We start from the raw sequence: 27,624 nt of genomic DNA on the forward strand, positions 1-27,624 counted from the left end.
CTCTATAGCCATAATAAAATGTCTTGAATGTCTGGATTTCTTTAGGTACGTTGTATTTATTCTTTTCTCTGCGTATTTATTTCCTTTTTTAAAGGAGTATAGTCATGGCCAACAGCAAAAATCTCAAGAGGGGGAACTGAAAATTAGTGCTGTGTTTTCAGTCAGCGGCAGTCCTCTTGGTAAGAAACTGAACTAAATAAATGACTCATGTTTGTTTATTCTGACCAATGTGAGAGAGAGGAAGTTTTGCTTGTATTGGTAAAGTAGGCAGTTCTCTGTGCCCATTTAGAATGGCTTTAATTGTATATTGCATAATTAGTATTGGGTTTCAAGACTAGTTCTAGAAGAGAAAGGAAGGATATATACTTAAAATTCATGGTAAAAAGTAAAACATTTTTCTTTCAATTTTTTTTAAAGCTCCACAGTTGACTACTGGCTTTCAGCCTTCACTGGCGTCATCTGGCATGAATAAAATGCTTCCTTCAGTTCCAGCCACAGCTGTTCGAGTTTCCTGTTCTGGTTGTAAAAAAATCCTGCAGAAGGGGCAAACTGCTTATCAGAGGAAAGGGTCTACTCAGCTTTTCTGCTCTACACTGTGCCTCACTGGATATACAGTTCCACCTGCCCGCCCACCACCTCCTACCACCAAGAAAACTTGTTCAAGTTGCTCAAAGTATAGCAGAATTCTCAATTATCTTGTTCCCTTTCTTTTAAGATACTTTATTTTTATCTGTGTATTTTTTAATTTTCTGCATTCCCATGTTTTTTGAGATAGATCACGTACTGACTTGTTCCTGCTTTCAGTCTCTCTGGATGCTAGGTGCTCAGCTTTCTTTTAACTTTAAATAAGGTGCCTTTATATATTAAGAGATGTTTTTGAAGTCAACCTTTCCATCCTTATTAGTTGAGATGTTTTATAACACAAAAACTATACCATTTAGGGGCATCATATGAACACAATATTTTATCTTATAACTATAAGCAATAGATACTTAAATTTAAATACTTAAGGTTATGTTTCCTATTTTCTCAATATCTCTGAACTTCTCAGAGGTTCCATTTCAGTGTTTAACAACAAAAAATATGACCTTAGATCTTAATAAGGTTATCCTGATATATTTGAAGAATATCAACGAATTTTGTAAAGTAATTGTTAAAAATTGTTTAAGTCAGAAAAAGTTGAATACCCTTGTTCTGAAACACTTTGGCATCTGTTATTAAACTACTCCAACCATGATTTATTGGTTTATAGTTTGTCACATGGGTGGTGTCTTTTCTTGTCTCCCGAAAGGGAAAAAAGATGCTCCCTTTTCTGGTTCATTTGGGAAAATGCATATAGATAAAAGACTTAAACTTGAATATCCTTAGAGGTTTTTCTGGTAGTTATATGTACATTCCTTTATGTTTCAAGTTTAATTTAGCAAAAATAGACTTTATTTATACTGTTTGAATTAGCAAACATGCTTTTAAAAATGGGCGTTTATGTGCACGTGTCTAATTTCTATATTCCAGGATATTCATCATCAGAATTGAATATTAAATCGACGTGAGAATTACAGTTTTATAGTTTTTTTCCAGTTTCTTACTTTGCCATAAAATTATTTCACATAATAATTGCCTTTTTTGCTGCTATATTTCATTCTTAACTTTAGGAATTAGCATTTTCTAAAATTTCAGTGATATCTTCTCCTTGCATAATCATAGTCATAAATGTTTCTTTCAAAGATTTATCAGTGAATTTCAAAATGACCATAGATAACTCATAAAAGTTATAATGTGTGCTCTCTTTCTGTGTTTTTAGATTTTTGTTTTTAGATGTATGTTACTCTTCATCTAAATTTATTATATGGTCTCTGTTGTAATTCTAGCAGTATTTGGAGACAGCTCATTTTTATCTACATCATATCTTGTCAGTGTCTTAACCCTACCTAATTCAGTCATTCTATAAGATTATATATATATTTTTATGTTTGGTATAAACCTTAAACTTTCCATTTTTTAACCAGTCATTCCTTGACTCTTAATTGTTCTACTTCTATATTCACTTACTATCCTTTTTTCTTCGTTCTTCTCCGTTCGCCCTTTTCTTCTTTTGGGTACTTCTTATTAGCCTATCACCTCAGCTTCTCCATCTTCATTTTCTGTCTTCTTATTCCCCTTTCCCATTTTATGCAATACCTTTCTTTTCTCAGTCCTCAACGACTGATCAGTGTTGCTTTTCCTTGTGCTCCATTTCATTTCCTGAACTACTTGTTCATCTCCTTTTCACCACTTCGCTTTCCTTATCTTCTTTCCCTTTTACTTATAAAGGCATTGCAGCAGTTTGGAGTAATTTGATTTATCTGATTATAAAATTGTTCAGTTATATTGTATCTTAAATGTAAGGAAATTAGGTTCAAAGAGGTTAAAAGATTTACTCAAGTGTCACACAGCTGATTAGTTTTGGCATATGCCTTTTTTTCCCCCAGATAGTCGATAGTCGATACAGTTAAAAACAGGTTTATTTGTATGTCACTCCCTATAAGAAGGATTACTGTTTAATTTGATTAGGTGGAAATAGAAAAGATACCCTTCGTAATGCTACTGCTATTTTTATAGACCAGTAGAAATGTACTTAGGTTGAAACATCACTTAGTTTGAAAGAAACCATTAGCTGTTCAGAGTTACAATTTTATTTTTCTTAATATTTTATTAACTGTATTTCTTAGCATTCTTGAATTTAACCTAAACTGTGAATGTATTTTGGCTAATTATACACTGATTTTTAGGTTTCCCTAGTAATAGGGACCTCACAATTTGTTTTTAAAAAGTTTTTCAAATCCTACATGAAAGAGGCAATTAGGAGGGTAATTTTGTTAATACTGTTAGGAAGATCAGGTTCTTGATATAGTGTCAGTCAAAGAAGTAACTTGCAGAGTTACACCATTTCCCAACTTTTACTATCTGGTATGAGATTGCTCCTTCTCATTCTGGCATAAGATGTATACAACAATAATAAGACATACTGTTAATTGGACACTGGGCATACTGAGAGCAATGAGAAATAACTTCCATAGTTTCTATAGCCTTGATCTATGCTACCCTCAACCCGTATCTCCTTAACTTTCTAGAAAACTCCTATTTAAGGCCTGGCTAAAATGTTACCATCTTTTGGGTAGCCTTTTGTGTCACATTGTCTGAAATTTCTGTTTCTTTATTTCTATTTCTGTGGTACATTATATGTATCTTCTTCAAATTATATTTTTATATATAAGAATGCTTCTATTAAGGTGTTTTGTATATCATTTATCTCTTTCTCCCATTATACTGTGTACTCCTTGAGTTGCATGCCTGTACACAGGATTTAGCTATTGTCTGACTCAGTGTTACTGCTCAATAAATATCCCTGTAAATGAAATACATTAAAACCTAGTAAAAAAAAGAACTGAAAAGGCAAAACAAAATGAAAAAAGAGCACTGTGGAGCTACTAAGTATAGAAGATGAGGTATGGAGTTACATAATATACATGAAATCACAGCATAGTACAGTATCAGATGTTCTTGTGATGATACCCATTATGTTTAATGTTATCTTGCGTTAAAGCAGTGTTATTTGTAATCTTTTCTATAAGGTATTCTACTAATCTGTTTAAGATGCAGGAATTAATGTAACTTTATTTACTTTTATGTGGGTGTTTACTCATGGGAGAGAGAGATACTGACTAGAAAATTTCATCAAAGTATTTTTAAAAATTGGTTTTTAAAATGGTTTACATTTAAACTATCTGATTACTATGTAGAAAGACTGGTTTGGGGGTGGGATAAAGGGTAGAGAGGTAGGGAGCCTTAAATTAATCATTGCCTTTGCTACTAATGCTTACAAATTAGCTTATTTAGATAGGGAAATAATCAAAGAATAAAAATTATATAACCATGCTAGAATAATGTCACCACATAGTTTGAAGTGTGTTTTTACTTTTACAAGATAGTGGTTTTTAGAATTTCCAAGGGTAATAATTTTTAAAGAATATTTTGAAAATACAATAGAGGCTAAAGGAGAAAATTTAAATCTCTTACAATCTCACTTACTAGAGGTAATGAATGATAACCATTTGATGTACATCCTTTTAATCATCAAACATAGTATACTAATTCTAACAATAGTTCTGTGAAGTCAGTTGTGCAGTAGTTCCATTTTATAGACCAGACAGACCTTAAGGAACACAGCAATTTGTCAGTTTATCCAAGAAAACCCAGGTTTTCTGATTTAAATATTAATGCCTTTCCCTACACTATAATTGCCTGTTTTATTTGATTTTAACTCACAAAAGGAAGAAAAACATGAATTATACTGTGGCTTATTTGATCTTTGTTATCATTTGTAGAGACATTTTAAATCCAAAGGATGTGATCAGTGCCCAGTTTGAAAATACCACTACTAGTAAAGATTTTTGCAGTCAGTCATGTTTGTCAACATATGAACTGAAAAGAAAACCTATTGTTACCATAAATACGAATAGCATTTCAACTAAATGCAGCATGTGTCAGAAGAATGCTGTTGTAAGTTATCTTTTACTTCATGGGGGTGGGGAGGAGTCTAAGGTTGTGCTTCAAGTATAGCTTTTGATGGTCACTGCTTGTTTGTATGTTGTTTTATTTAATTCCCAGATTCGACATGAAGTTAATTACCAGAACGTGGTACATAAACTTTGCAGTGATGCCTGCTTTTCTAAGTTTCGCTCTGCCAACAACCTCACCATGAACTGTTGTGAGAACTGTGGGGGTTACTGTTACAGTGGCTCTGGACAGTGCCACATGCTTCAGATAGAGGGACAGTCTAAGAAGTTCTGTAGTTCAACATGTGTCACAGCATATAAACAGGTACATGATTATTTAATCCTAATGTCTCTGTTCATTTCAGGAGGATCTAAATTTTTGGTAAAAATTGTTTATGAAAATATAACAAAAATATTATTATTATCTTAGTATTTTTACATATAAATGGAATTTGTCAACTAAGTACATTATACAACGTTTCTGTTTGTTTATTGTTAATATAAAAACACACTAAAAGGGCTTATTAGCTTTACTATTTGTTCTTCCCTTTACAAACACCTTGTTATTGCTGTCTGGAGCGGGGGTGGTGGTGGGGGAGCCAGTATGTTGGTATGCTTTATCCTTGTCCAAAGGACTATTTTCCTGATAATGTAGCAAATATTAAAAGTTACTTGGATTTACTCCATTTAAAGATGCTTCAACTTCACAAGAGAAAGAGATATAGGTTGGAACATATTTTTAAATTTATTTATTACTTTTAGCTAGCAAATATTAACATTTCTCATGTATTAATATGCAGTGTGATATTGAGAAAAGACTTCAATTTAAAAGTAAAGTAGATTTTGGTTTGATTCCCAGACTTTCTATTCAGGTAGAATCTTACCTTGGAGAAAGCAGTAAAACTCCCTGAATCTACTTTCTTATCTGTAAATGAGTATTATACTGCCTGTGCCACTGGTATGTTTTGAGGATTATATAAAGTAACAAAGAGCAGTACCTAATATAGAACCTGGCACATTGAAGGTTGTCATTTCTGCTAATTTCTTTTCTTCCTTAATTCATTCAACAAATATTAGATGTGATTTCTGTTTTGAGGGGCTATATGTCTCCTGGGGGGGATAGACATGTAACTGAGATGAGATGCTATGTGGAAGTATTATGAGGTATAGGGGGGCACAGAGGAAACATGGTCAGTTCTACTTGATAGGGCAAGATGAGACTATTAGCATAAATTTCACAGAGGTAACTCTTGATCTAATTCTTATAAATCAAATTTGTGTCTGTAGTCCTGATTGAGGTGGAAAGGAGAAAAATAGGGTTGAAGATACAGAAGATATTCCAGAATGTAGGAATATGCCCACTTTGACATTATCTATTACAACAACAAATCTAACAGATTTATCCTTGAAGAGAGAGTAGAGATCTTAAAATGGATGCTGGATATACTGTATAAGTGACCCTGAATGTGTAACATGTTAATAGTATTTAACATTATTTGTCACTGAATCCCTGAGTGGGAACTTAAGGTAATAGACTCTTTGGTTATTTATGTTTTGATGCTTGAGATACTTAAAGTTGTGCTCCCACCTTTACAGTTTACAGTGTGCTTTGCTACAACTGTAAAATACTTGACAGTGAATTTTCTAGTAAGTTTATTAACTTCCTTGAATTCACATTTTGTTGCTATATATAGCACCTTCTGTGGGGAGGTTCTTCCAATTTTTAGGATAGCTTCAGAGCATGAATTCCCTGTTGAGTGATTTTTAAAAATACTTTTTAAAACACTATAGTTCCAGTCAGTTAGCAGATGCCCTAATGAACTGCTTGTTGTGGCCAGCATTTTTTTTTAATGAAATAGAATGGAGAATATCAAAGAGTATCATGTGTTACCATGATAAATACTGCTCTGTAAAGTTTTTTCAGTTTTCCATATACAAATGTGTAATACACAAACACAAACCTTTTCAGAAGTATGTATATACTAGGTCACTTTGTAAAATTTATTTCTAACTGAGGACTGTAATAAAGGTTTGAAAACCACTAACTTAAAATATTTCAACAGTGTTAAGTATTAACATTTCAAAGTAGTTATGCTTTTACTTATTTTTTGGGGAGGGCATTTTTGTATTATTAAGTTATCATTACTATATACTCTTATGAAGGTTTCACAAGAAAAACAATGTGGTTATTACATTCACTCTTACTATCAAGTCTCCCTGCCATGCCCCATTGAAGTCACTGTCCATCAGTGTAGTAAGATGCCACGGAGTCCCCTGTTTGTCTTCTCTGAGCTACACTGTCTTCCCCCATGTGCACCAAGCATGATACCCCACAATCCCCTTCTGTCTCACTCCCCACCTGCCCTCCTTCACCCCTCCCCTTTGGTAACCACTAGTCCCTTCTTGGAGTCTGTGAGTCCACTGCTATTTTGTTCCTTCAGTTTTGCTTCATTGTTATACTCCACAAATGAGGGAAATCATTTGGTAGTTTTCTCACAAATGAGGGAAATCATTTGGTAGTTGTCTTTCTCTGCCTGACTTACTTCACTGAGCATAATACCCTCTAGCTCCATCCATGTTGTTGCACATGGTAGGATTTGTTTTCTTCTTATGGCTGAATAATACTCCATTGTGTATATGTACCACATCTTCTTTATCCATTCATCTACTGATTGACTCTTAGGTTGCTTCCATATCTTGGCTTTTGTAAAAAGTGCTGCGGTAAATATAGGGGTGCATATGTCTTTTTGAATCTGAGAAGTTGTTTTCTTTGGGTAACTTCCTAAGAGTGGAATTCCCGGGTCAAATGATATTTCTATTTTTAGTTTTTTGAGGAACCTCCATATTACTTTCCACAATGGTTGAACTAATTAACATTCCCACCAGCAGTGTAGGAGGGTTCCCCTTTCTCCACATCCTCTCCAGAATTTACTGTTCCTAGTCTTTTCTATGTTGGCCATCCTAACTGGTATGAGGTGATATCTCATTGTGGTTTTAATTTGCGTTTCCCTTATAGTTGGTGATGTGGAGCATCTTTTCATATGCCTGTTGGCCATCTGAATTTCTTCTTTGGAGAAATGTCTGTTCATATCCTCCACCCATTTTTTAATAGGTTATTTGCTTTTGGGGTGTTGAGGCTTGTGAGTTCTTTACATATTTTGGATGTTAACCCCTTGTCGGATATGTCATTTACAAATATATTCTCCCATACTGTAGAATGCCTTTTTGTTCTGCTGATATGCTTTTACTTGTAATTTGGCAAAAATGAATGTTATTTTATTCTCTTAATAGAAATCAGCCAAAATTACACCATGTGCGCTTTGCAAATCATTGAGATCCTCATCAGAAATGATTGAAAATACCAATAGCTTGGGAAAGACAGAGCTTTTCTGTTCTGTTAATTGCTTATCTGCTTACAGAGTTAAAATGGTTACTTCTGCAGGTAATATTGGTTTCATAAACTATATATAATAATAGTTAAAAATTATAGTTCTTGCTTTGTTTTTATAGTATAGATTTTTGTCCAAATTTAGTTGATTTTTATGGCAAATTAAAAATATTTCAGATCTGCATTGTAAAATAACACCTACTACCTTGATGGCTTATTTTATGTTTATTCACTTGCTTGACTGTTTGAGCACTTCCCCTTACCAAAGAATTTTATAGGCTTCTTTAATGCATTTTCTTTATCCACACGTAACTTACTTCAGGATTCATTTATTTATTTTGTAGCTTCAGGGTAGATTGTGACTGTAAGAAAAACATTTTTTAATGTTAAATTACTTTAGTCTATATGTGATGTGATAGTTGCTGCAACTTGACCTGGTCCCTGAATTTTCATATACTGTATAATACTTATTTTCTCATACATTTGCTACATTTGTATATATTACTCATTGGTTTTTATTTTGATTTGCTAAGGTGTACAAGTTCAGTGTAACAGTTGTAAAACCTCAGCAATCCCTCAGTATCACCTAGCCATGTCAGATGGAAGCATACGCAACTTCTGCAGCTACAGTTGTGTGGTAGCTTTCCAGGTATGGCTTCAGGAATCTTCCTCTTCTCCAGTCAGCAAGTCACTCACTATAGTAATGTAAACTTACTAGGTGTGTGCGAGTACCTGCACTGCCTAAATGTCTATCTCAGTCCTCTGAATCTTGGATTTTTTGCTTCATCCTGTATTTGGAGACATGTCATTTAACTGCCTTCTGTAAAATTGAATGGTACTATTATTACCCAGATTATCTATTGGCAGGACATTAATATATTATGTATTTTTTATGATTCTTTTTTTTAAATTAAGATATCATTGATATACACTCTTATGAAGGTTTCACAAGAAAAAATGTGGTTATTACATTAACCCTTATTATCAAGTCCCCCCCATACCTCATTGCAGTCACTGTCCATCAGTGTAGTAAGATGCCACAGAGTCCCTACTTGTCTTCTCTGAGCTACACTGTCTTCTCTGTGACTCCATACACACTATGTGCACCAAGCATGATACCCCACAATCCCCTTCTGTGTCACTCCCCACCCGCCCTCCTTCACCCCTCCCCTTTGGTAACCACTAGTCCCTTCTTGGAGTCTGTGAGTCTGTTGCTATTTTGTTCCTTCAGTTTTGCTTCGTTGTTATACTCCACAAATGAGGGAAATCATTTGGTAGTTGTCTTTCTCTGCCTGAGCATAATCCCCTCTAGCTCCATCCATGTTGTTGCAAATAGTAAGATTTGTTTCTTTCTTATGGTTGAATAGTATTCCATTGTGCGTATGTACCGTATCTTCTTTATCCATTCATCTATTAATGGACACTTAGGTTGCTTCTATATCTTGGCTATTGTAAATAGTGCTGCGGTAAACATAGGGGTGCATATGTCTTTTTGAATCTGAGAAGTTGTTTTCTTTGGGTAAATTCCTAGGAGTGGAAATCCTGGGTCAAATGGTATTTCTGTTTTTAGTTTTTGAGGAACCTCCATATTGCTTTCCACACCACAATATGGGAGGGTTCCCTTTTCTCTGCATCCTCGCCAGAATTTGTTGTTCTTAGTCTTTTCTATGTTGGCCATCCTAACTGGTGAGAGGTGATATCTCATTGTGGTTTTAATTTGCATTTCCCTTATAATTAGCTATGTGGAGCATCTTTTCATGTGCAGGAGGACATTTTTGAAAAATGATTATTAGTTAAATTAATTTATTTTTTGGACAAATGAACTCCTGCTCCCCATTCAGTTATAATCTGCTCAAAGGCAAAGATTTTTTGCCCATTCACAAATTAATCTTAAATGGCTAGAACTGTGCTTTATCTACTAGGGACTCAGTGCTTGCTTGTTTGAACAAAAATTACAGTGATCTATTTCTTTTTTTTTTTTTTCAGAATTTGTTCAACAAACCAACAGGAATGAATTCTTCAGTAGTGCCCTTATCTCAGGGCCAAGTAATTGTAAGCATCCCCACAGGTTCAACAGTGTCAGCAGGAGGAAGTAGCACCTCTGCTGTTTCTCCCACCTCCATCAGTAGCTCCGCTGCAGCTGGTCTCCAGCGTCTTGCCGCTCAATCCCAACATGTTGGATTTGCGCGAAGTGTTGTAAAACTCAAGTGTCAGCACTGTAATCGTCTTTTTGCCACAAAACCAGAACTACTTGACTATAAGGTAAAATACAGAATCATGATAAAGGGTTTGTGTGTAAACTGGTCTACCTGTAAAATTATTTCTGACTTTTCATCTCTTAGAACTACACTATTTTGAAAGTAAGAGGGATAAGGATTTCCGAAAGATAAATCCACCAGATGTTTAATTAGTACTTAATGATTATTTCTTTGCAGGGTAAAATGTTTCAGTTTTGTGGCAAGAATTGTTCTGATGAATATAAGAAAATAAATAATGTAATGGCAATGTGTGAATATTGTAAAATTGAGAAAATTGTAAAGGAGACTGTGCGATTCTCAGGTGCTGACAAGTCGTTCTGTAGTGAAGGTAAAGACAAGATTATTTTACCTACTGAGCATGTTAGTTGTTACAAAAGCAGTTCATGATTTAAGCTGTTACTGTGTAAGTTCATCTGCTTTTTCATTTATGTATAACACCAAAGCCTTTTTGTCTACACTTGGCTCACTCTTTTCTGATCTAATCCTTCATATTATATAGATCTTAAAATGAAGGAAATATGTTGCAGCAGATGGTAGTGATACGAATAACATTTAATGTTGTTAGGTTGATAGGGATCTTTTAGTTCTTGCACTTATTTCTAAAGGGAACTCCTTAAATTTTGGTAGCACCTAAGATCATACGTTTCTTGTTTTAAACAGCTATTACGTTTCTGAATGTAAATGATCTGAATATGCAAATCAGTATAAGGTAGATTGTCTTCCTTATGTAGATGACTATTTTATATATTTAGAATATTCTAAAACTGAACAAGATTAGCCTCATAGACTTTCAAACCGTTTGATCACAACACAAAAGAAGAAATATATTTTACATTGTAACCCAGTATATAATCACATACCCAAATAAAACAAGAATATCATGGAAAAAAACCTTGACTTTTACTATATGTGGTGCACTTTAATAATTTCTATCCTGTCTTTCTTCATTTTAAAAAAGAAAATGGTAGCATTGATCCTCTAAATGTATCTCTTCATCTACTAATTGGTGAGGATTCAAGTGTGAAAACCTTGTCTTAGAGTATTAGTATTTCTAATGTTAATTGTATCTTCCCTGATTTTTTAGGTTGCAAATTGCTTTATAAACATGACTTGGCAAAACGCTGGGGAAATCACTGTAAAATGTGCAGTTATTGTTTACAGACCTCTCCTAAATTGTTACAGAATAATGTGGGAGGGAAGATGGAAGAGTTCTGTTGTGAAGAATGCGTGTCCAAATTCTCAGTTCTCTGTTATCAGGTAAATATGATTCACATTCCTGAATTTTTCAAATTTGGTCATATTTCCCTTTTATTGTTTGATGCAACGTGAAGGGCAATTTAAAACTTTTCAGTATTAAATGTATTATGTTCTCCTTTGGTATTAATATAAGATTTAAGGCTTTAATATCACTGAAGTTATATTCCTTTTGTTTTTAATTTCCTTGTAGAAGACATACCAGTCTTAAGACAGTAAAATACTGAAAACTGTAATTTTATCCATTTGTTATTTCAGTAAAATGAATTTGCCTTCTGAAGTTTTGGGGGAAGATAGGTCTTATTTTCATGTCAATATGTTTTTTAATTTACTACTTATTGTCATCGCAATAATGTGACTTTTAAAATGTTTAATATAAAACCATTGATTGATAAATAAGGATTTACCAATTTAGGATAATTGACCTTCATTTTGTGATCTACATTGTAAGTTAATTTCTTTGCTTGTTAAGTGTGTCCTACTTTTATTCTGTCAGACCATAGATAATTTGTTTTTTATTCCTTTACTATTATCTGTTTCTTTTTCAGATGGCCAAATGTGATGGTTGTAAGCGACAGGGTAAACTCAGTGAGTCCTTGAAATGGCGAGGAGAAATTAAACATTTCTGTAACCTGCTCTGTATCTTGATGTTCTGTAATCAGCAAAGTATGTGTGACCTGCCTTCACAAAACAATGCAGGTGAAGTTCAACTTTAGTCTTTGATCAATGCCGGAACTAATTACTGTTTTACAGATGAGAAACTTTAAAACAGTTGTCAGTAAGTTTCATGAAAAGTAAATTTCATTCCATGCAAATGACATTAACATTCACATCCCTTTTTGTTTAACATCTTAGATTAAAGCTCTAAAAATGAGTTCTTTTAGTTTTCTCTGAGCGTATTGAGTCAAAGTCTGTAAGAACTTTATGGGTAAGAATGGCAGTTAATATTTTGTAATTGGATGTATATACCTTGACTTCCTTATAAAGGATTTGAGGCTAGAAGAAAGACATAGAATCCAAATTACACAGCATTTTAAACACACCAGATGCTTAGTTAAGCAAGAGATGGTACATGAAATACTTTTAAGTTTCATTAATTAAAAAATAGAAAAAGGCCTGGTTAGTCCTGAAGTGACTTTGCTCCAACAGAATTTACTCTAACCTAAAAGCATTGTTTAATCTCCTTGAGTTATTGGGTTCTGTGTATGTGCATATAAATTACATGAGATTTAATTATTTTTGTTTGTTTTAATCAGCAAGTATTTCCATGGTGCCTGCTGCTTCAGCAGGACCTCCATCTCTAAGAAAAGATTCAACTCCAGTTATAGCTAATGTGGTATCATTAGCAAGTGCTCCTGCTGCTCAGCCCACAGTGAATTCTAACAGTGTTTTACAAGGTATGACTTAATTGGAAAGCATTTATTTAGTGTTTTTGAGGTTGAATATAGTGGTTCTCTATTTTTTTTCCATCAATGATCATTTTCATGTGTTCGACACATTCATGTTAAGAATGGTGGCTCACTGTGGACTGCTAGGACATTAAACAGAGTTCATATAATTTTCCAGATCTCTTTTTCTCACATTATCCTTGCTAGTCTTTCTCTGAATTAAACTAAGGTAATACATATTTTTATTATAAGACTTTTTATTGTCCAAAAATCAGCTTTTAATGCCAATGTTTTATATAAGATTCTAAATATGTGTTTTGTATCAGGTGCAGTTCCAACAGTAACAGCGAAAATCATTGGGGATGTAAGTTTCATTTATGTTTTTATTGATATTGCCACTATTTTCCATTTTTTTGCAGGATGAATATAAGCTTATTTGCCTTTATTATTATATAACAAATTCTGTGAGCTCATTTACTCTTTGTTCAGGAACAGGATTTTCTGGTTAATGAGGTCTTTTGTGTACTAAAATTTTTTTGAATGCTTGCTATTTCTGTGTAATTATTGAAGGATTTTTTTATTGTACATAATTAAGAGTAAATTTTACAGAAGTCAAGCGTAAAAATTTTTGGCATTTTGTAATGTAGTAATACTGTAAATAAATTATTTATAAAATGTGATTTGTTCCTCCCTCAGTGTAGATTATGCTGTAAATAAGCATAATCTTTTATGCTTTAAAAAACTCAATATTTTTTGCTTTGTGACTCCTTTAAAAGAAGAAGAAAATAATGGGAAAAACTTGTAACTAGAATAGAAGCATTTCTAGTGTTTCCTGAGATGACTTCCACGTTATCTCTTTTCAAGTTATAAAAAAGTGATTCTGTTACTTCTAGTTACCTTGAAACTAAGTCTTCTAAGACTTAACTCAGTCAAGAAGTAACAGTTCTCATTTTAAACTCTGCCAGCATTCTTGTTGATCAATGTCTTATAGAAATAGCATTTTTCTTGGTAAACAGAACTAGTAATTTGATATATTCAGAGTTGACAAATAGTTATCAAGACATTTGCTTTATTGCTGTTTATATTTCAGGAATATTGTTATATCCTACATATTGTGTTGAATATTTATGTTCTTTGTCTTCTTATAATTTCATTATAGTATATCTTTTGAAATACAGTATCTCTTGTAATTAATGATAAGCTTTTAAAAATCTCTTTGATTATTTATTTATTTATTTATTTTTACTAGGCAAGTACACAAACAGATGCCCTGAAACTTCCACCTTCCCAGCCTCCAAGACTTTTGAAGAATAAAGCTTTATTATGTAAACCCATCACACAGACTAAAGCCACCTCTTGCAAACCACATACGCAAAACAAAGAATGCCAAACAGGTATGTTCCTTGCACTTTCCTAATTTTTTAGGAGTAAGGAATATGGAAATAAGGAAACTACTTAAACTAATTGAGTGCCTACTATTTCTGAGAGAATGTGTTTGGTTGCTTATACATGCATTTTGCAGTTTAGATCTCACAACATCCCTGAGTTAGGTATTTTCACCATCTGAGACTGAACAGGTTATGCCAAAGGGAAGATAGTTAATTTATAATACCATACTGTGAATACTTCATTTAATTTACTTATTAATTACAGTGTGGTATTAGGGCTAAATAGAATTTGGAATTGTATAGACAAGGTCTTAATTAAGAGGAACTGCTGTTGTCCAGAGCACCCTTACGCTTGAACTTTTCCATGCTCTTATTTCAAATAAAAGTCAGTTCCTTTGGGAAGAGCTTTAGGGCTTTTTTTATGAATTGCCTTTCCCCCAGGCAAAAATCTCTGAGCTACTACTTCTCTGGATGCTGGGCGCAGTGCTAGTCTCTGACCTTCTCAGCTTGCCTCTTCTGGTTTGGAATCTCTGCCTCCAAGGGTTCTGGGGTTAGGGTGGTGTGGACCCCCAGTTCTCCTGGACAGCCATTCCTGGAGTAGGGACTCTGTTCTGTGGGTGGAGAAAAGGGAGTCCGTATCCTGTCAGCTGTACTCACCGAGAGATTAATCTCTTCAGCTCAGAGTTGGAGGCGATGAGAAATGATGGTGGCCTGCTCTTGATTGGGAGCTAAGAGCCAGTTCTTCCTGGCCACACCTACCCAGAATGGAGCTTCTGTCAAGTTGAGCTGGCTGGAGTGGGGATATGAAGCAGATGGCAGATCAAATGTCATAGACTCCCACTGTTCTTAGTATGTTTCAGTAGATTTTCTTGATTAAATGTTTCTATATTTGCTTTATGCCCTTAGGACAATTTCCAAAACATTTATATTTAAGCAGGTTTTTTTTCCTAACATTTTTTGCCACCTTTGGTTGTTTTACTAGGGAAAGTCTATGGAGTTCCTGACATGTGAAGGTCCCAGAATTCTTAAACTAGAACAGAATCCTAGATTTCTAGATCTGGAAGGTTATCCTGTAGGCCAGTGCTTCTCAGACATTAATATGCGTATAAATTACTTGGGAATTTTGTTGAGTGGATTTTGATTCAGTAGGGTGGGAGGCACTGCATGTACAAGATCCCCCATGATGTCAGTGCCACTGGTCAGTGGGCCACACTGAATAGCAGGGCTATAGAGGACTCAGTCCTGTATTTTTATTCTATCAATAGTGACTTACTTAGTACTATGTAGCTTAGTTATCAGATATCTTTAATCAGATCTTTTTTTTAATGTCCACTGGACCATGGTAAAATTGACCCCATATTATTTCCCAGCTGTAACCCGAGTCAGATTGTCAACTTTTCACTTGTCACTAACATTACCTTTCTTCTACAGTAATGATTTTATAATTACATATATATTGTCACATAGGATGCTGTAAATAATGGTTAAATAATTGAATAAGTCCTCCATTTGCCTTGCTTTTTCCCTACTTTTATTTGTTAGTTTCCAAATTCTGTTTCATATAGAAATAGAACTTTTCATTTTAAATACCTTAGAACATCTGTTGTAAATACAAATTTTTTTGTTGGTATTCATAACCACCTGAGTTTAGGCCCTCATCAATTGTAATTGCCCCCTACTTTTATACTTCATATACTTGTTTTCCATGTTAAGATGGCAGCCAAATTAATTTTTAATGCCATTTTCATCATGTTACTCTCTGCTCACAGATCTGTAGTAGTTCCTCACTCTCTATTAGAAATTATTTCAAAATGTATAGTATAGCCTCACCAAAATGGCCCTTTAACCTGTGTAATCTCCTTTCTAACATGCCCTTATTCTGTTAACAGTATTCCATACCCCCTCTTCTAAGATCACTATTCTAGTCCTTTCCATTCATCATCCAGATTATTCCTTCATTCATTTTACCTCACATTATTGATAGTACTGTGTTGCCCACTTTTTGTTAGTGTTATACTCAAGCCTTTCTTTGCTATCTCAGTTATTTCTTCTTTCAGTAAACTTCTAGTATTATAGTCTATAAACATTTTATTAAAATACTGTTTCTAACCCTCTTTGTTTTTTGTGATTCTTTTTTTTTTTTTCCATTAGGAGACACTCCAAGTCAGACCCAGATCATTGTCGTGCCAGTTCCTGTACCAGTGTTTGTGCCCATACCTCTTCATCTTTATACTCAGTATGCACCAGTCCCATTTGGAATTCCAGTTCCAGTGAGTAGTCATTTGGAGATGGCTAATGAATATACATGATACTGATTTTCATCAATTAAAATTTTACAGTCCATTAAGAAACTTTCACTTTGGTAAAATATACCTGATCCTTGCTATTACCATATTAGTATATTACTTAATATGGAGTATATAAAGGACGGCTTCGGTTTGTATCTTGCCTTGTCACAGAAGGCTATGATACAGCTTTTTAAAACGTTTCATACACAGTAAGGCCACTCAAATAGAAGAAACTACTAGCAGGAATATTTTAATCAGTAGCAGAAGTATCTTTTGAATTTATTTATTATTTTAGTACTTAAGTAATCTCACAAGTAATAGTTTTGCAACATATGTATCGACCAGGAAACTCTTTAGTCTGTCTTTGGTCTTTCAGATGCCTGTCCCTATGCTTATCCCATCCTCACTGGATAATGAAGATAAAGTGACTGAGAGTATTGAAGATATTAAGGAAAAGCTTCCCTCACATCCATTTGAAGCTGATCTCCTTGAGATGGCAGAAATGATTGCAGAAGACGAAGAGAAGGAGAAAACTTTATCCCAGGGAGGTTGGTATATTTTAAAGTAAAGAAAGGAAAAACACACCTTCAGATGTTCACGTAACTCAAGTAATTTTATGTATCAGACAGTTAAGGTTTTTCTAAAATTTTTATTTGTGTTTAAATACCAAGTCTGTGGGTTTGTTAAACTTACTGATACATAGGAAAGTGTTATCCTACCTTATGAAGGAAGCAGCTGATACTCTGTACAGTTTTTAGTTCCTAATGGTTCCAGAAAAATAACCTGTAGATCCATTTCATGATCATTTTCTGGTTTTATCCCTGTATTCAACGTTGTGGTCCCCATATAAGAATTCCCTGTTGTATAATACTCAGCATGTTGACAGAAGGTAAATAGAAACTTAGGATGAAAAACTACTTTGGCTTAAAATAACCTACAGATAAATCCTGTTCTATGAGTATAGAGTAGTAACAGTGGTTAAGTTAATGTGCTTACTCTAGGCATTGTCCTAAATGCTCTATGTGCCTTGCCTCTTTTAATCTTCACAACAGCAGTTCTGGTTGGTTACTGTTTACTTCAGAGTCCTCATTTGGAAAATAAGATGTTTTCAGTATATTCTGTTGGAAAATAGGGTATTTTACACTTGCCCTGGTTTTGCAATCAAGAAGTGATGGAACTAGAAGTCATGTCCAGATTGGTCTAACTCCAAAGCAAAATATATTAACCAGACTCAGTAGTACATACTGCAGAAAGGTTTCTAGCCTTAATTAGTACCTCCTTGATTTTCAGATAGAAGAGATAGAGAAAATGGTGTTTAAGATAGTTGAAATACATAGGTGAATTTTTGCAAGAACCTTTTTGTATATCTCTGTTAAGCCAAGGAATATTCTTTCCAGATAACTTTTTTTTTTCAGTGTTAGTTTTTATATACCTAGGTTTTGATATTGCATAATACATGATAGATGGTTTTTTTTTAACACTGAGCATTTGAAAAAGCTATTAATTTTCAATTATGTTGCCAGTAAATTTGTAAGTTATATATTCTGAGAGAGGGTAAAAAGCTTATTTGTTATAATCTCAGTGTTTCTGATCTCATTTTGCTCTTTGGTATATTATTGCAGAATTATAACCCATTTATATGTGGATTTTCGTGTCTTAGAATATTCCTCCTATTCTTGATTTTCTAACTTCTGTTCTGGAAGTTCAAGCAATTCCTGATAATAAACCTCATTTTATGTGGGCTTCTCCATGCACATTTAGTTAATTAACATTTATCAAGTGCCTCCTTTATATAAATACTGACTTTGCTTTAGTCTACAATTGAACAAACAAAATCTTTCAAAACTAAACTTCAGGATAGTTGTAATCACTGTAGTGTAAGTAAAGTCAAATGGTTTAAAAACATAAAAGGGGAGAAATGAATTGTAACTGAAGGGATCTGGCTAATTTATCTTTGATTTTAGGGAAAGTCAATTTTTCTGGGTTTAAAAAAAAGCTGTCTATTTAATACTTTTAATCTTACTTTTAAAGTAGTTTCGGGTTTATAGAACAGCGTTCTGTTTAGTTCCATGTGCTGATTGCTGCTGTAACTTATGTTTCAACTCTTTTGACTTTTCAGTGTAGTAGCAAAGCGTATTATATCTTAGAGGGGAAAAGCAATTTAAAACAGATTCGTCAGTCTGTGAATAAATATAGTGTGTGTGTGTTTCATGGCAAAAAAAATTTTTTTTGAGATAGCACAAGAGTGTAAAACTCAAAATAAAGGCTCTTCTTGCCATGACTTCTTTCATACTGCTGTCTAGAAGTACAACCACCGTTATCAGCCATAAATTTACCACTAATGTCTGATTTTTTTTAATGACTCATTCTTTCTGCATATGAAGGCTGTTCACTTAGAGCTCCGAAGTATCATTCATGTACACAGTGCAGTCATTTCATTTGAGATAGAATTTGCTTTGTGTATACATATAAGTCATTTTATTATGTGCTTTTTTTTTTTAAAGGATCCCAAACTTCTGAGCAGGAACTTTTTCTAGACACCAAGATATTTGAAAAAGGTCTGTAATTATGAATATATTTTGAATTTTAAAAATACTGTTTATTCTCTGTTAATAGTTCAAACACATAAAGTATTAGCATCCTTGGATTTAATATTTGCAATTTCTTCTGTTGGTAGAGGGCATCAGATGTATATGATTGTGTGCTAATTTGTAATGAGAATAAAAGCTACTTCAGCTACTGGTTTTAAGGATTAACTGAGACAAAGCTATAAATAAAGTATGTACCAAGAATGAATCTAGTTCTGTGAGGCTGGTAAACAGGTTACTTCATTCTTGAGTGTACCTATGTAACCAGCAACCATATCTCAGGTTTTGGTGTTAAGGGGGGCATTCATGAAGGTTTCTGAGCATGTCAAGAGTCTGTCTTATTTGGAGTCCTTGTTTGTTTTCTGTGTATTTCAGACCAAGGAAGTACATACAGTGGTGATCTTGAATCAGAGGCAGTATCTACTCCACATAGCTGGGAGGAAGAATTGAATCATTATGCCTTAAAGTCAAATGCTGTGCAAGAGGCTGATTCAGAATTAAAGCAGTTTTCAAAAGGGGAAACTGAACAGGATCTAGAAGCAGATTTTCCATCAGGTTTGTGCAATGTAATCTGTCTACTGAAAATCCTTTATTTTAGAAGATGAGTACAACTCTGAATTGACATTATGAAATAGTTACAATATGTGATGATAATCTAGGGTACAAGTGGTCCCTGCCTTTAAAGGTGTTCATTTGTACCATATTGTTCTTATCAGTTGCTAATTTTGAGGTTTGTTTTTTTGTTAACTGCTTTTTTACCTTTCCCACAGTAATGATACAGTTTTCTTGATTGTTAATTTAAGTGCTGTATCCTTTGTTTCTCTTAAGTATACAAGTTAAGTTTTCGGGGAGTCAAAAGTTATACATGAATTTTCAACTGTGCATGGCATCAGCACCCTTAGCCCCTGCTTTGTACAAGGATCAACTGTAAAATCCTTACTTATCCCAAACAAAATAATGAGTATAGTGATGATTACCTGATTATTCCCCCAGTGTGTCTTTTAGTTTGTGAGTTATGTATCTCACATTATGCTTTCTATTGATTATTATAGAATCTTTTGACCCACTGAATAAAGGCCAGGGAATCCAGGCACGTTCACGAACCAGACGACGACACAGAGATGGCTTCCCCCAGCCCAGACGAAGAGTAAGCAGTAGTTTAATTTTTCTAGTGTTTTCTTTTCCCTTCATTCTGTATGTGGTTATTCATTCCTGCTGTTTACAAAACTTTATAACAGCTGGGGTTGGGGAATTCCATCCTTTGATTTATAATCTCATATTTTTGTGTTTTTCTTTTGTTTCTTAAACAGTATCTTTTATTTTACATTTCCTTCAGCAAGGGCACTTCATTATTGTTTCTATAATTGAGGGGTGTTTTATTTACTTCAAAAGCTTTTATTCTTGTTATAGACTTTTCTCTTTTTTTAAAGTCTCTAAATCTAGAGACTTTTTAAACATATTTTAATAATGAAGTTCATATGGACTGATTTTCTTATTGACAAGGCTTTCCCATACCAAAATTAAAAGAAAAATAGCCTTATTTAAAAAATATTTTAGAAGTTAGCTCTATGAAGTGAAATTACATTTAAAAATTTGTAAATTTTAAGCATAAAATTTGATAGGCTTTGACAGGTCTATTTGGTATGTAATCACCACCACCATCTTAACGCTTCCACTGTTCCAGAAAGCTCCTTTGTGACCTTGCAGCCAGTCTTCATCTCTAGCTCCTGATAACCACTAATCTGGGTATAGGTTGACACAAAATTGTACAGCTTTGCCTTTTCTAAAATTTCATATAAATGGAATTACATAATTTGTAAGTCATCTGTGTCAGGCTATAGCATAATGTTCTTGAGAGTCATTAATATTATTTCATGTATTAGTAGTTCATTCATTTTTATTTCTGAGTAGTATTTCATTGTATGGACAAACCACAATTTAACTCTTTAACAGTTGGTGGAAATTTGGGTTGTTTCCAGTTTGAAGGTATTTCAAATAAAGCTGCTATAAGCATTCTAATGTAATCTCTGTAAATAAATATTTTCATGTGAGAAAAAATATCCAGGAGTAGGATTGCTAGGTCTTATAGTATATTTTTAACTTTGCAAGTAAGCTGCCAGACTTATCCAAAGTGGATGTACCATTTTGAATTACCACCAGCAATGTAAGAGTGGTGTCTGCTCCTTGACTTTGCTAATACTTGCTGCTGTTGATTTTTAATTTTAGTCATTCTAGTGAGTATGTAGTGATACCCCATTGTGGCTTTAATTTTTATTTTTCTAATGACTAATGATGTTGGGCATCTTTTCATATGTGTATTTGCCATTTGTGTATCTTCCTTGGTAAAGTGTCTATTCAAAACTGTTGCACTTTTTTTCCTGGATTGGTTGCCATTTTACTGAGTTGTAAGTGTTCTTTGTTACGGATATAATTCTTCTATCAAATAGGAATTTGCTCTTATTCTGTTACTACTTTATTTTCTCAATGGTGAAGAAAAACATTTTCTAATAAAGAGTCTACTTCTCAATTTTCTTTTATGGTTCATGCTTTTTAGTAGCTCATCTAAAAATCTTTGCTTACTTTAAATTATTGGTAACTAAGATACTCTCTTAGTTTTCTTCTAGTTTTAAAGTTTTAGCTTTTATATTTGTGATCTATTTTCAGATATTTTTTATGTGTAAGTTTATGCAAGTGTCAAGGTTCATTGGTAGATAGATAGATAGATAGATAGATAGATAGATAGCCAGCCAATCGTTCAGTACCACTCTGGGAAAGCACAGTGACATCTTAGTAATTTTGAGCCATCCAATCCATGAAGATGGTATCTTCCTCCATTATTTATATATCATCTTAAATTTCTCTCAAAATGTTGTATATGTTTCATTGTACAAGCCTTTGTTAAATTTATCTAATATTTAAAATTTTTTGATCCTGTTGTGAATAGTAGTATTACAAAATTTACTTTCTAGAGTTCCTCATTGGCATATAGAAATAGAGATGGTTTATGTATTTTGACTTTATGTACTATATTTTACTCAACTATAATCCTTAGGATTTTCTACCTAGACAATCATGTTTTCTGTGAATAAAGACAATTTTTCCTTTCCAGTCTTAATGCATTTTCTTTATTTTCCTTGTTTTATTGCAGTAGCTAGTATCTTCAGTATGATGTTGAACATTAGTGGTGAGAGGAGACCATTGGGCCTCTTCCCAGTCTTAGGGCATGTGTTGAGCCATGCAACATGAAATATGATATTACCTCTAGGTTTCTCATAAATGTCCTCTTTCAGTTTCAGGAAATTCTCTCCTTTTTCTAATTTGCTGAGAGTTTTTGTGTGTTGATCTTTGTCAGGTAGATCTCTTGCATCTGTTGAGATGCTCATGTATTTTTTTTTCCCTGATTCTGTTAAAATGGTGAAATGCCTAATTTTTAAAATGGTAAATCTACTTTGCATTCATTCAAAGAATGCTACTTTCGTATAATGTATTTATACTTTTATATATTGCTGGATTCCTTTGCTAATATTCTGTTAAGGTTTTAAGTGGCTTTGTTTAAGAAGGATATTCATGCATAGAGTTTTCTTGTAATGACTTTATCTGACTTTGCTATCAGGGTAATGGTAACATCATAAAGTGAGTTAGTGTTTTGTTTCTCTTCTATGTTCTGAAATAAAATTTATATAATTACTTTAACAGGGATCAAATTCAACAGTTCATCCATCTGGGTCTGGGATTTTTTATGGGAATGTTTCGAACTGTTAATTCAGTTTCTGTGGCTACTTAGGTCCCGTATCTCTTCTCACTTTTAACAAGCTTTGTTAGTGTTTTTTAAGAAGTTGGTTCATTTCATCTAAGTTGTCAAGTTTATTGACATGAGAATGTTGACAATATTTTCCTATTACCTTTTAATGTCTGTAGAATCAGGTGTTGCTAATTTGTATCTTCTCCCTCTTTTTCCTGGTAATTCTGGCTAGAGATTATCAATTTTTTAAATCTTATAAAAGAACAAGCTTTTAGTTTTACTGATTTTTCTTTTATCTTTTTTACCATTGATTTTTGTTCTTTTATTATTTCTTTCATTTTCCACTGGGTTTTAATGTCTTCTTCTTCTAGTTTCTTAAGATAGAAGTTTTGTGCAATGGTTTTTAGACTTTTTTCTACTTTTCATAAAAATGTTTTAATACTGTAATTGTCACTGTAAGTACTGTGTTAGTGCCATCACAAAGATTTTGATATGTTTTGTTTTCATTTTCACTGAAGTTCAAAATATTTTCTAATTGGATTGTGGTTTTTTTCTTTGACCCGTAGATTATTTTTAAATGTATTGCTTAACTTCCAATTTTGAGGATTTAATTAATGTTCCATTATTGGTTTCTGGCTTAACTTCCATCAAAGAGAATTTATTGAGGCTTGTTTTATAGCCCAGAATATGTTTTATTTGTGTGTTCCATTAAATATACCATGAATGGCAATAACTGTTACACATACCTCATTGGGTGGGTCTAAATGTACTCAATATATTAAGTACTCAATGTTAGAATTTTGACTCTTTAGTATTAATTCTAAGTTCCAAATTCTTTAAATGTATGGCTTTTCTATCTTTGAGAAACATGATTCCTCAAGATCCGAAACTAAATTTTATATTCTGTAAATTTTTGGAATTCTTACAGGGGCGAAAGAAGTCTATAGTGGCTGTGGAGCCCAGAAGTCTTATTCAAGGAGCCTTTCAAGGGTGCTCAGTGTCTGGGATGACACTGAAATACATGTATGGGGTAAATGCCTGGAAGAACTGGGTTCAGTGGAAAAATGCCAAGGAAGAGCAGGGGAATCTGAAATGTGGCGGTAAATACACAGCATAAATTTGTGTCTTGATTTAGGGGGTGGGGGAGAATATAGATTAATAAGGTCATAAGGGCACTCAAAGATACATTAGGTCAAAATCCCATAAAACTTTGGTTTTGGCTTTACTTAAATTTTTTTCCATCTTAAACTTCTCATTTATTTTTCTCTTCTTGCCAGGAATTGAACATGCCTCATCTAGCCCATGTTCTGACCCCTTAGGAAGTGCTCAAGACCATGTAGTCTCTCAAGAATCCTCTGAGCCAGGCTATAGAGGTAAAACTCATTTCTCTCCTTATGGTCTACTTGTAATGTCATTGTCAATTTTAAATTTCTAAATGGAATATTTAAAACTTGAGGCTTTATGGTAAAAAAAGAGAAACTCATAGCCTGCTCCTAATTATAAAAAGCTGTTACAAAGGTAAGGGTTGTATCTTCTGATCATGAGTTTATTAAGCAAGTATAAGGAGTTTTCTTTTTCTGACATTGTGCAGATGGCTCAAATCTGTCATCTCGAGCCCTGTATCTGTAGAGGAGCCATTCTGAAGCCCATGTGAAACTTTTCTTTTCCCCTAAAAAAAATACCTGGAAGGGGCTTCTGTCATCTGCAGGAATTTCTCCTGACAGCAAGCCCATATGACCATGTTCGTGGGTTTCACTTAGGGTACCAGGAATTTTGGAACCCATAAACAGTTCAAATAGAGCAACATTGTATAATTCAGAGCACACATTAGGTCTTCTTTTTTCTTTTTTGGTTTTGTTGTCCTCTTATAAACTTTTGTTTTTAATTTAAATTTTGCTTTCTTACTGTCTGTTTTATGTGAGATGCTTACACAGTCTTAGTGGAATGAGATGAGGCAGGAAGGGATTAGAATGTCCTGTATCTAGAGTTTTTGCCTTTTCCACCTATACCTTCTAACAACTGAGTGTTTGCATGTATTCCCAGCTGTGGCACAGTGGTAGTCATTGTTTATTCTGTGAATCAAGTAATGTTTCTGTTGCTTATAAGTTAATATTTCAGTCTAGTTGGTTTTTGGATACACATGACCCTCCATATTGGAGCAGTTAATTGTCCTCTGACTGACTCACTGAGTTCCTGCAAATTAAGTGTAGTCTCTGTTCCAAAGTCATACAAATATACGTGAGGGTTCATCAGGCCTTTTATCTCTCACTTTGAGCCAAGTATTCTTTGCTTTAAAAAAGAAAGAGGGGTAGTAAGACTGGAAAGATAATATTGTATTAGACTACCAGGCCTAATACAGTAGTAGCCACATGAAATGAGTACAGTAGTCTACTAATTTTATCCAAAAATTTAACGCATCCAAAAAATTGATTGAATATTTACCATGAGGCATGGTAGTAGGCATTTGGGCAAAAAGGACAAACATGGTTCTTCATGAACCACCACATACCTTTTTCAAAACCAACTCAGGAAGCGATCAAGTGTATTTTGGAAACATGCAATCTTGTCTACAGAAGAACAATGACTAGAAAGGATGTTCCATTTCTAATTCCACAGTGTGGACCATCCTATTGCAGTAGGATTTCTAAAACTCCAGTGGGATAATTCCTCTGCTTCAAATTATGGGAGGCAAATTCCCTCAACTTTTGCTTGTCTGGGAATTTTTTAATCCCTCCTTGTTATTTAAATGATAATCGTGCTGGGTACAGTATTCGTGGTTCAAGCCCCTTCTTTTTCATTGCATTAAATATATCATGCCATTCTCTTCTGGCCTGTAAGGTTTCTGCTGAGAAGTCTGATGATAGCCAGATGGGTTTTCCTTTGTAGGTGACCTTTTTTCTCTCTCTGGCTACCTTTAATACTCTGTCCTTGTCTTTGATCTTTGCCATTTTAATTATTATATATCTTGGTGTTGTCCTACTTGGGTCCCTTGTGTTGGAAGATCTGTGGGCTTCCATGGTGTGAGAGACTATTTCCTCCCCCAGTTTGGGGAAGTTTTCAGCAATTATTTCTTCAAAGACACTTTCTATCCCTTTGTGTCTCTCTTCTTCTTCCTCTGGTACCCCTATACTGCAGATATTGTTCCATTTTGATTGGTCACACAGTTCTCCTAGTATTCTTTCATTCCTGGAGATCCTTTTATCTCTCTCTGCCTCAGCTTCTCTGTGTTCCTGTTCTCTGATTTCTATTCCATTAATGGCCTCTGGCACCTCATCCAGTCTGCTCTTAAGTCCTTCCAGAGATTGTTTTATTTCTGTATTCTCCCTCCTAACTTAATCCTTTAGCTCTTGCATATTTCTCTGCAGGTTCATCAGCATGGTTATGACCTTTATTTTGAATTCTTTTTCAGGAAGATTGGTTATATCTGTTTGCCCAGGCCCTCCTCTCTCGGGGGTTGTCTGGGTGATTCTGGACTGGACCAAATTCTTCTGCCTTTTCATGGCGACAGAGGTAGCTATAGGCAGGTAGTGTGTGTCAGCTGGGAGAACAAAGTCCCTTCCTGCTTGCTGGTCACCCTTCCCCTCTCCGCTGCCTGTGTCGTTCCCCGCAAACTGGGAGCAGCCGTCAGGGCGGCCCAGAGCCCTGTGGGGAGAGGCAGACGCGCAGGGTGTGCTCTCCCTTCGCGCCCTGTTCCGGCTTCCTCTGTCTGTGCCGGGCAGCTGCTCGCCAGGTGGCCCGGACTGGCCCAGGCGGCTGCGCTCCGGGAGGAGACTCTCATCGGCTGCTGTGGGCGTGGCCGGCCTCAGGCTACTTGGCAGCTGTAGCGGGCCGCACCGGAGGGGGAATGAATGGCAGGCTGAATGGCAGGCTGTATATCGCTGTGAGGGGCCTCCAAGCTGTGCTGCCTCCCAAGGGGCTGGGACGCAGAGTTCCTCAGGATTCCCAGCTGCTGGGCTGAGTGTGCCAGGACGAGTCCACCCATTTGTGAGGCCCCTGTCCCATTAAGACTTTCAAAAAGCACTCGCTTTTCTTTTGTCCCAGGGGCGCCGTCTGTGGGGACCCAGTCGCAGATTTTACTGTTCCGTTTCCCTAATATCCAGCATACCACTCACTGTGTGTCTGTGCTCCCCGTGTGGATGGCTAGGGCTGGGTGTTTAGCAGTCCTGGGCTCCCTCTTCCTCCCCACTCCAACTCCTCTCCTCCCGCTGGGAGCTGGGGTAGGGGTGTCGCTTGGGTCCCACTGGGTCGCAGCTTGTATCTTACCCCCTTTGTGACATGCCCAGTTCTCACAGATGTAGATGTAGCCTAGCTGTTGACCTATATCCTCTGTTCTCTCTTTTAGGAATAGTTGTATTTGTTATATTTTCAAAAGTATATATGGTTTTGGGAGGAGATTTCTGCTGCCCTACTCACGCCGCCATCTTCTCATGGAATTTTTCCTCTGCTTCAAATTAATTCAGTTCTTAGTTGTCTTCTAAATCTTAATATATATATGAGGCTTACCACAATCTGCCCCCATCTGTTTTCTCTTGTACACCCGTATCCCCTGAACCTTTTCACTCTTGTGGCTCTGCACATACCTTATTCCAGTATTTCCAAGGGCATGAAGATGTTACATTATTTGAAGTGTTCTGTATTCAAACAATTAAAGTTGAACAACATTCTTTTCTGCAAATATCCTTAGAGCCCTTAATATACTGAAAGCATTGTGAATTCTTTAAAGGCAGATATATAATATGCTACTGCTTTTCAGATTTATGAGATCTTAGAAATCCAATCTTCTGCTCTCACATGA

At 34.8% G+C, this 27,624-nt stretch overlaps 1 protein-coding gene across 8 annotated transcripts in view; it reads left to right on the plus strand.

The window, feature by feature from the left end:
• The window catches only part of ZMYM4 (zinc finger MYM-type containing 4), a 163,334-nt gene that overhangs the window by 120,743 nt on the left and 14,967 nt on the right, over positions 1-27,624 (plus strand). For 7 of the 8 annotated variants that reach the window (XR_005053736.2, XM_036990700.2, XM_036990702.2 and 4 more), the window contains 20 exons: positions 95-179; positions 418-673; positions 4,365-4,539; positions 4,648-4,860; positions 7,827-7,977; positions 8,457-8,572; positions 9,910-10,185; positions 10,359-10,509; positions 11,266-11,438; positions 11,984-12,134; positions 12,692-12,832; positions 13,150-13,187; positions 14,073-14,217; positions 16,363-16,481; positions 16,876-17,047; positions 19,004-19,057; positions 19,463-19,642; positions 20,140-20,234; positions 23,758-23,929; positions 24,107-24,202. Coding sequence is in view for 7 of the 8 variants with exons in the window: in XM_036990700.2 (XP_036846595.1) it covers positions 95-179; positions 418-673; positions 4,365-4,539; positions 4,648-4,860; positions 7,827-7,977; positions 8,457-8,572; positions 9,910-10,185; positions 10,359-10,509; positions 11,266-11,438; positions 11,984-12,134; positions 12,692-12,832; positions 13,150-13,187; positions 14,073-14,217; positions 16,363-16,481; positions 16,876-17,047; positions 19,004-19,057; positions 19,463-19,642; positions 20,140-20,234; positions 23,758-23,929; positions 24,107-24,202 (2,959 nt within the window). In the remaining variant the exon portion in view is untranslated. The remainder of the gene's footprint in view (positions 1-94; positions 180-417; positions 674-4,364; positions 4,540-4,647; positions 4,861-7,826; positions 7,978-8,456; positions 8,573-9,909; positions 10,186-10,358; positions 10,510-11,265; positions 11,439-11,983; positions 12,135-12,691; positions 12,833-13,149; positions 13,188-14,072; positions 14,218-16,362; positions 16,482-16,875; positions 17,048-19,003; positions 19,058-19,462; positions 19,643-20,139; positions 20,235-23,757; positions 23,930-24,106; positions 24,203-27,624) is intronic. The other variant, XM_036990703.2, reaches the window with a different exon arrangement.

Source organism: Manis javanica, chromosome 4 (genome assembly GCF_040802235.1).
Source record: "Manis javanica isolate MJ-LG chromosome 4, MJ_LKY, whole genome shotgun sequence".
Lineage (NCBI taxonomy): Eukaryota > Metazoa > Chordata > Mammalia > Pholidota > Manidae > Manis > Manis javanica.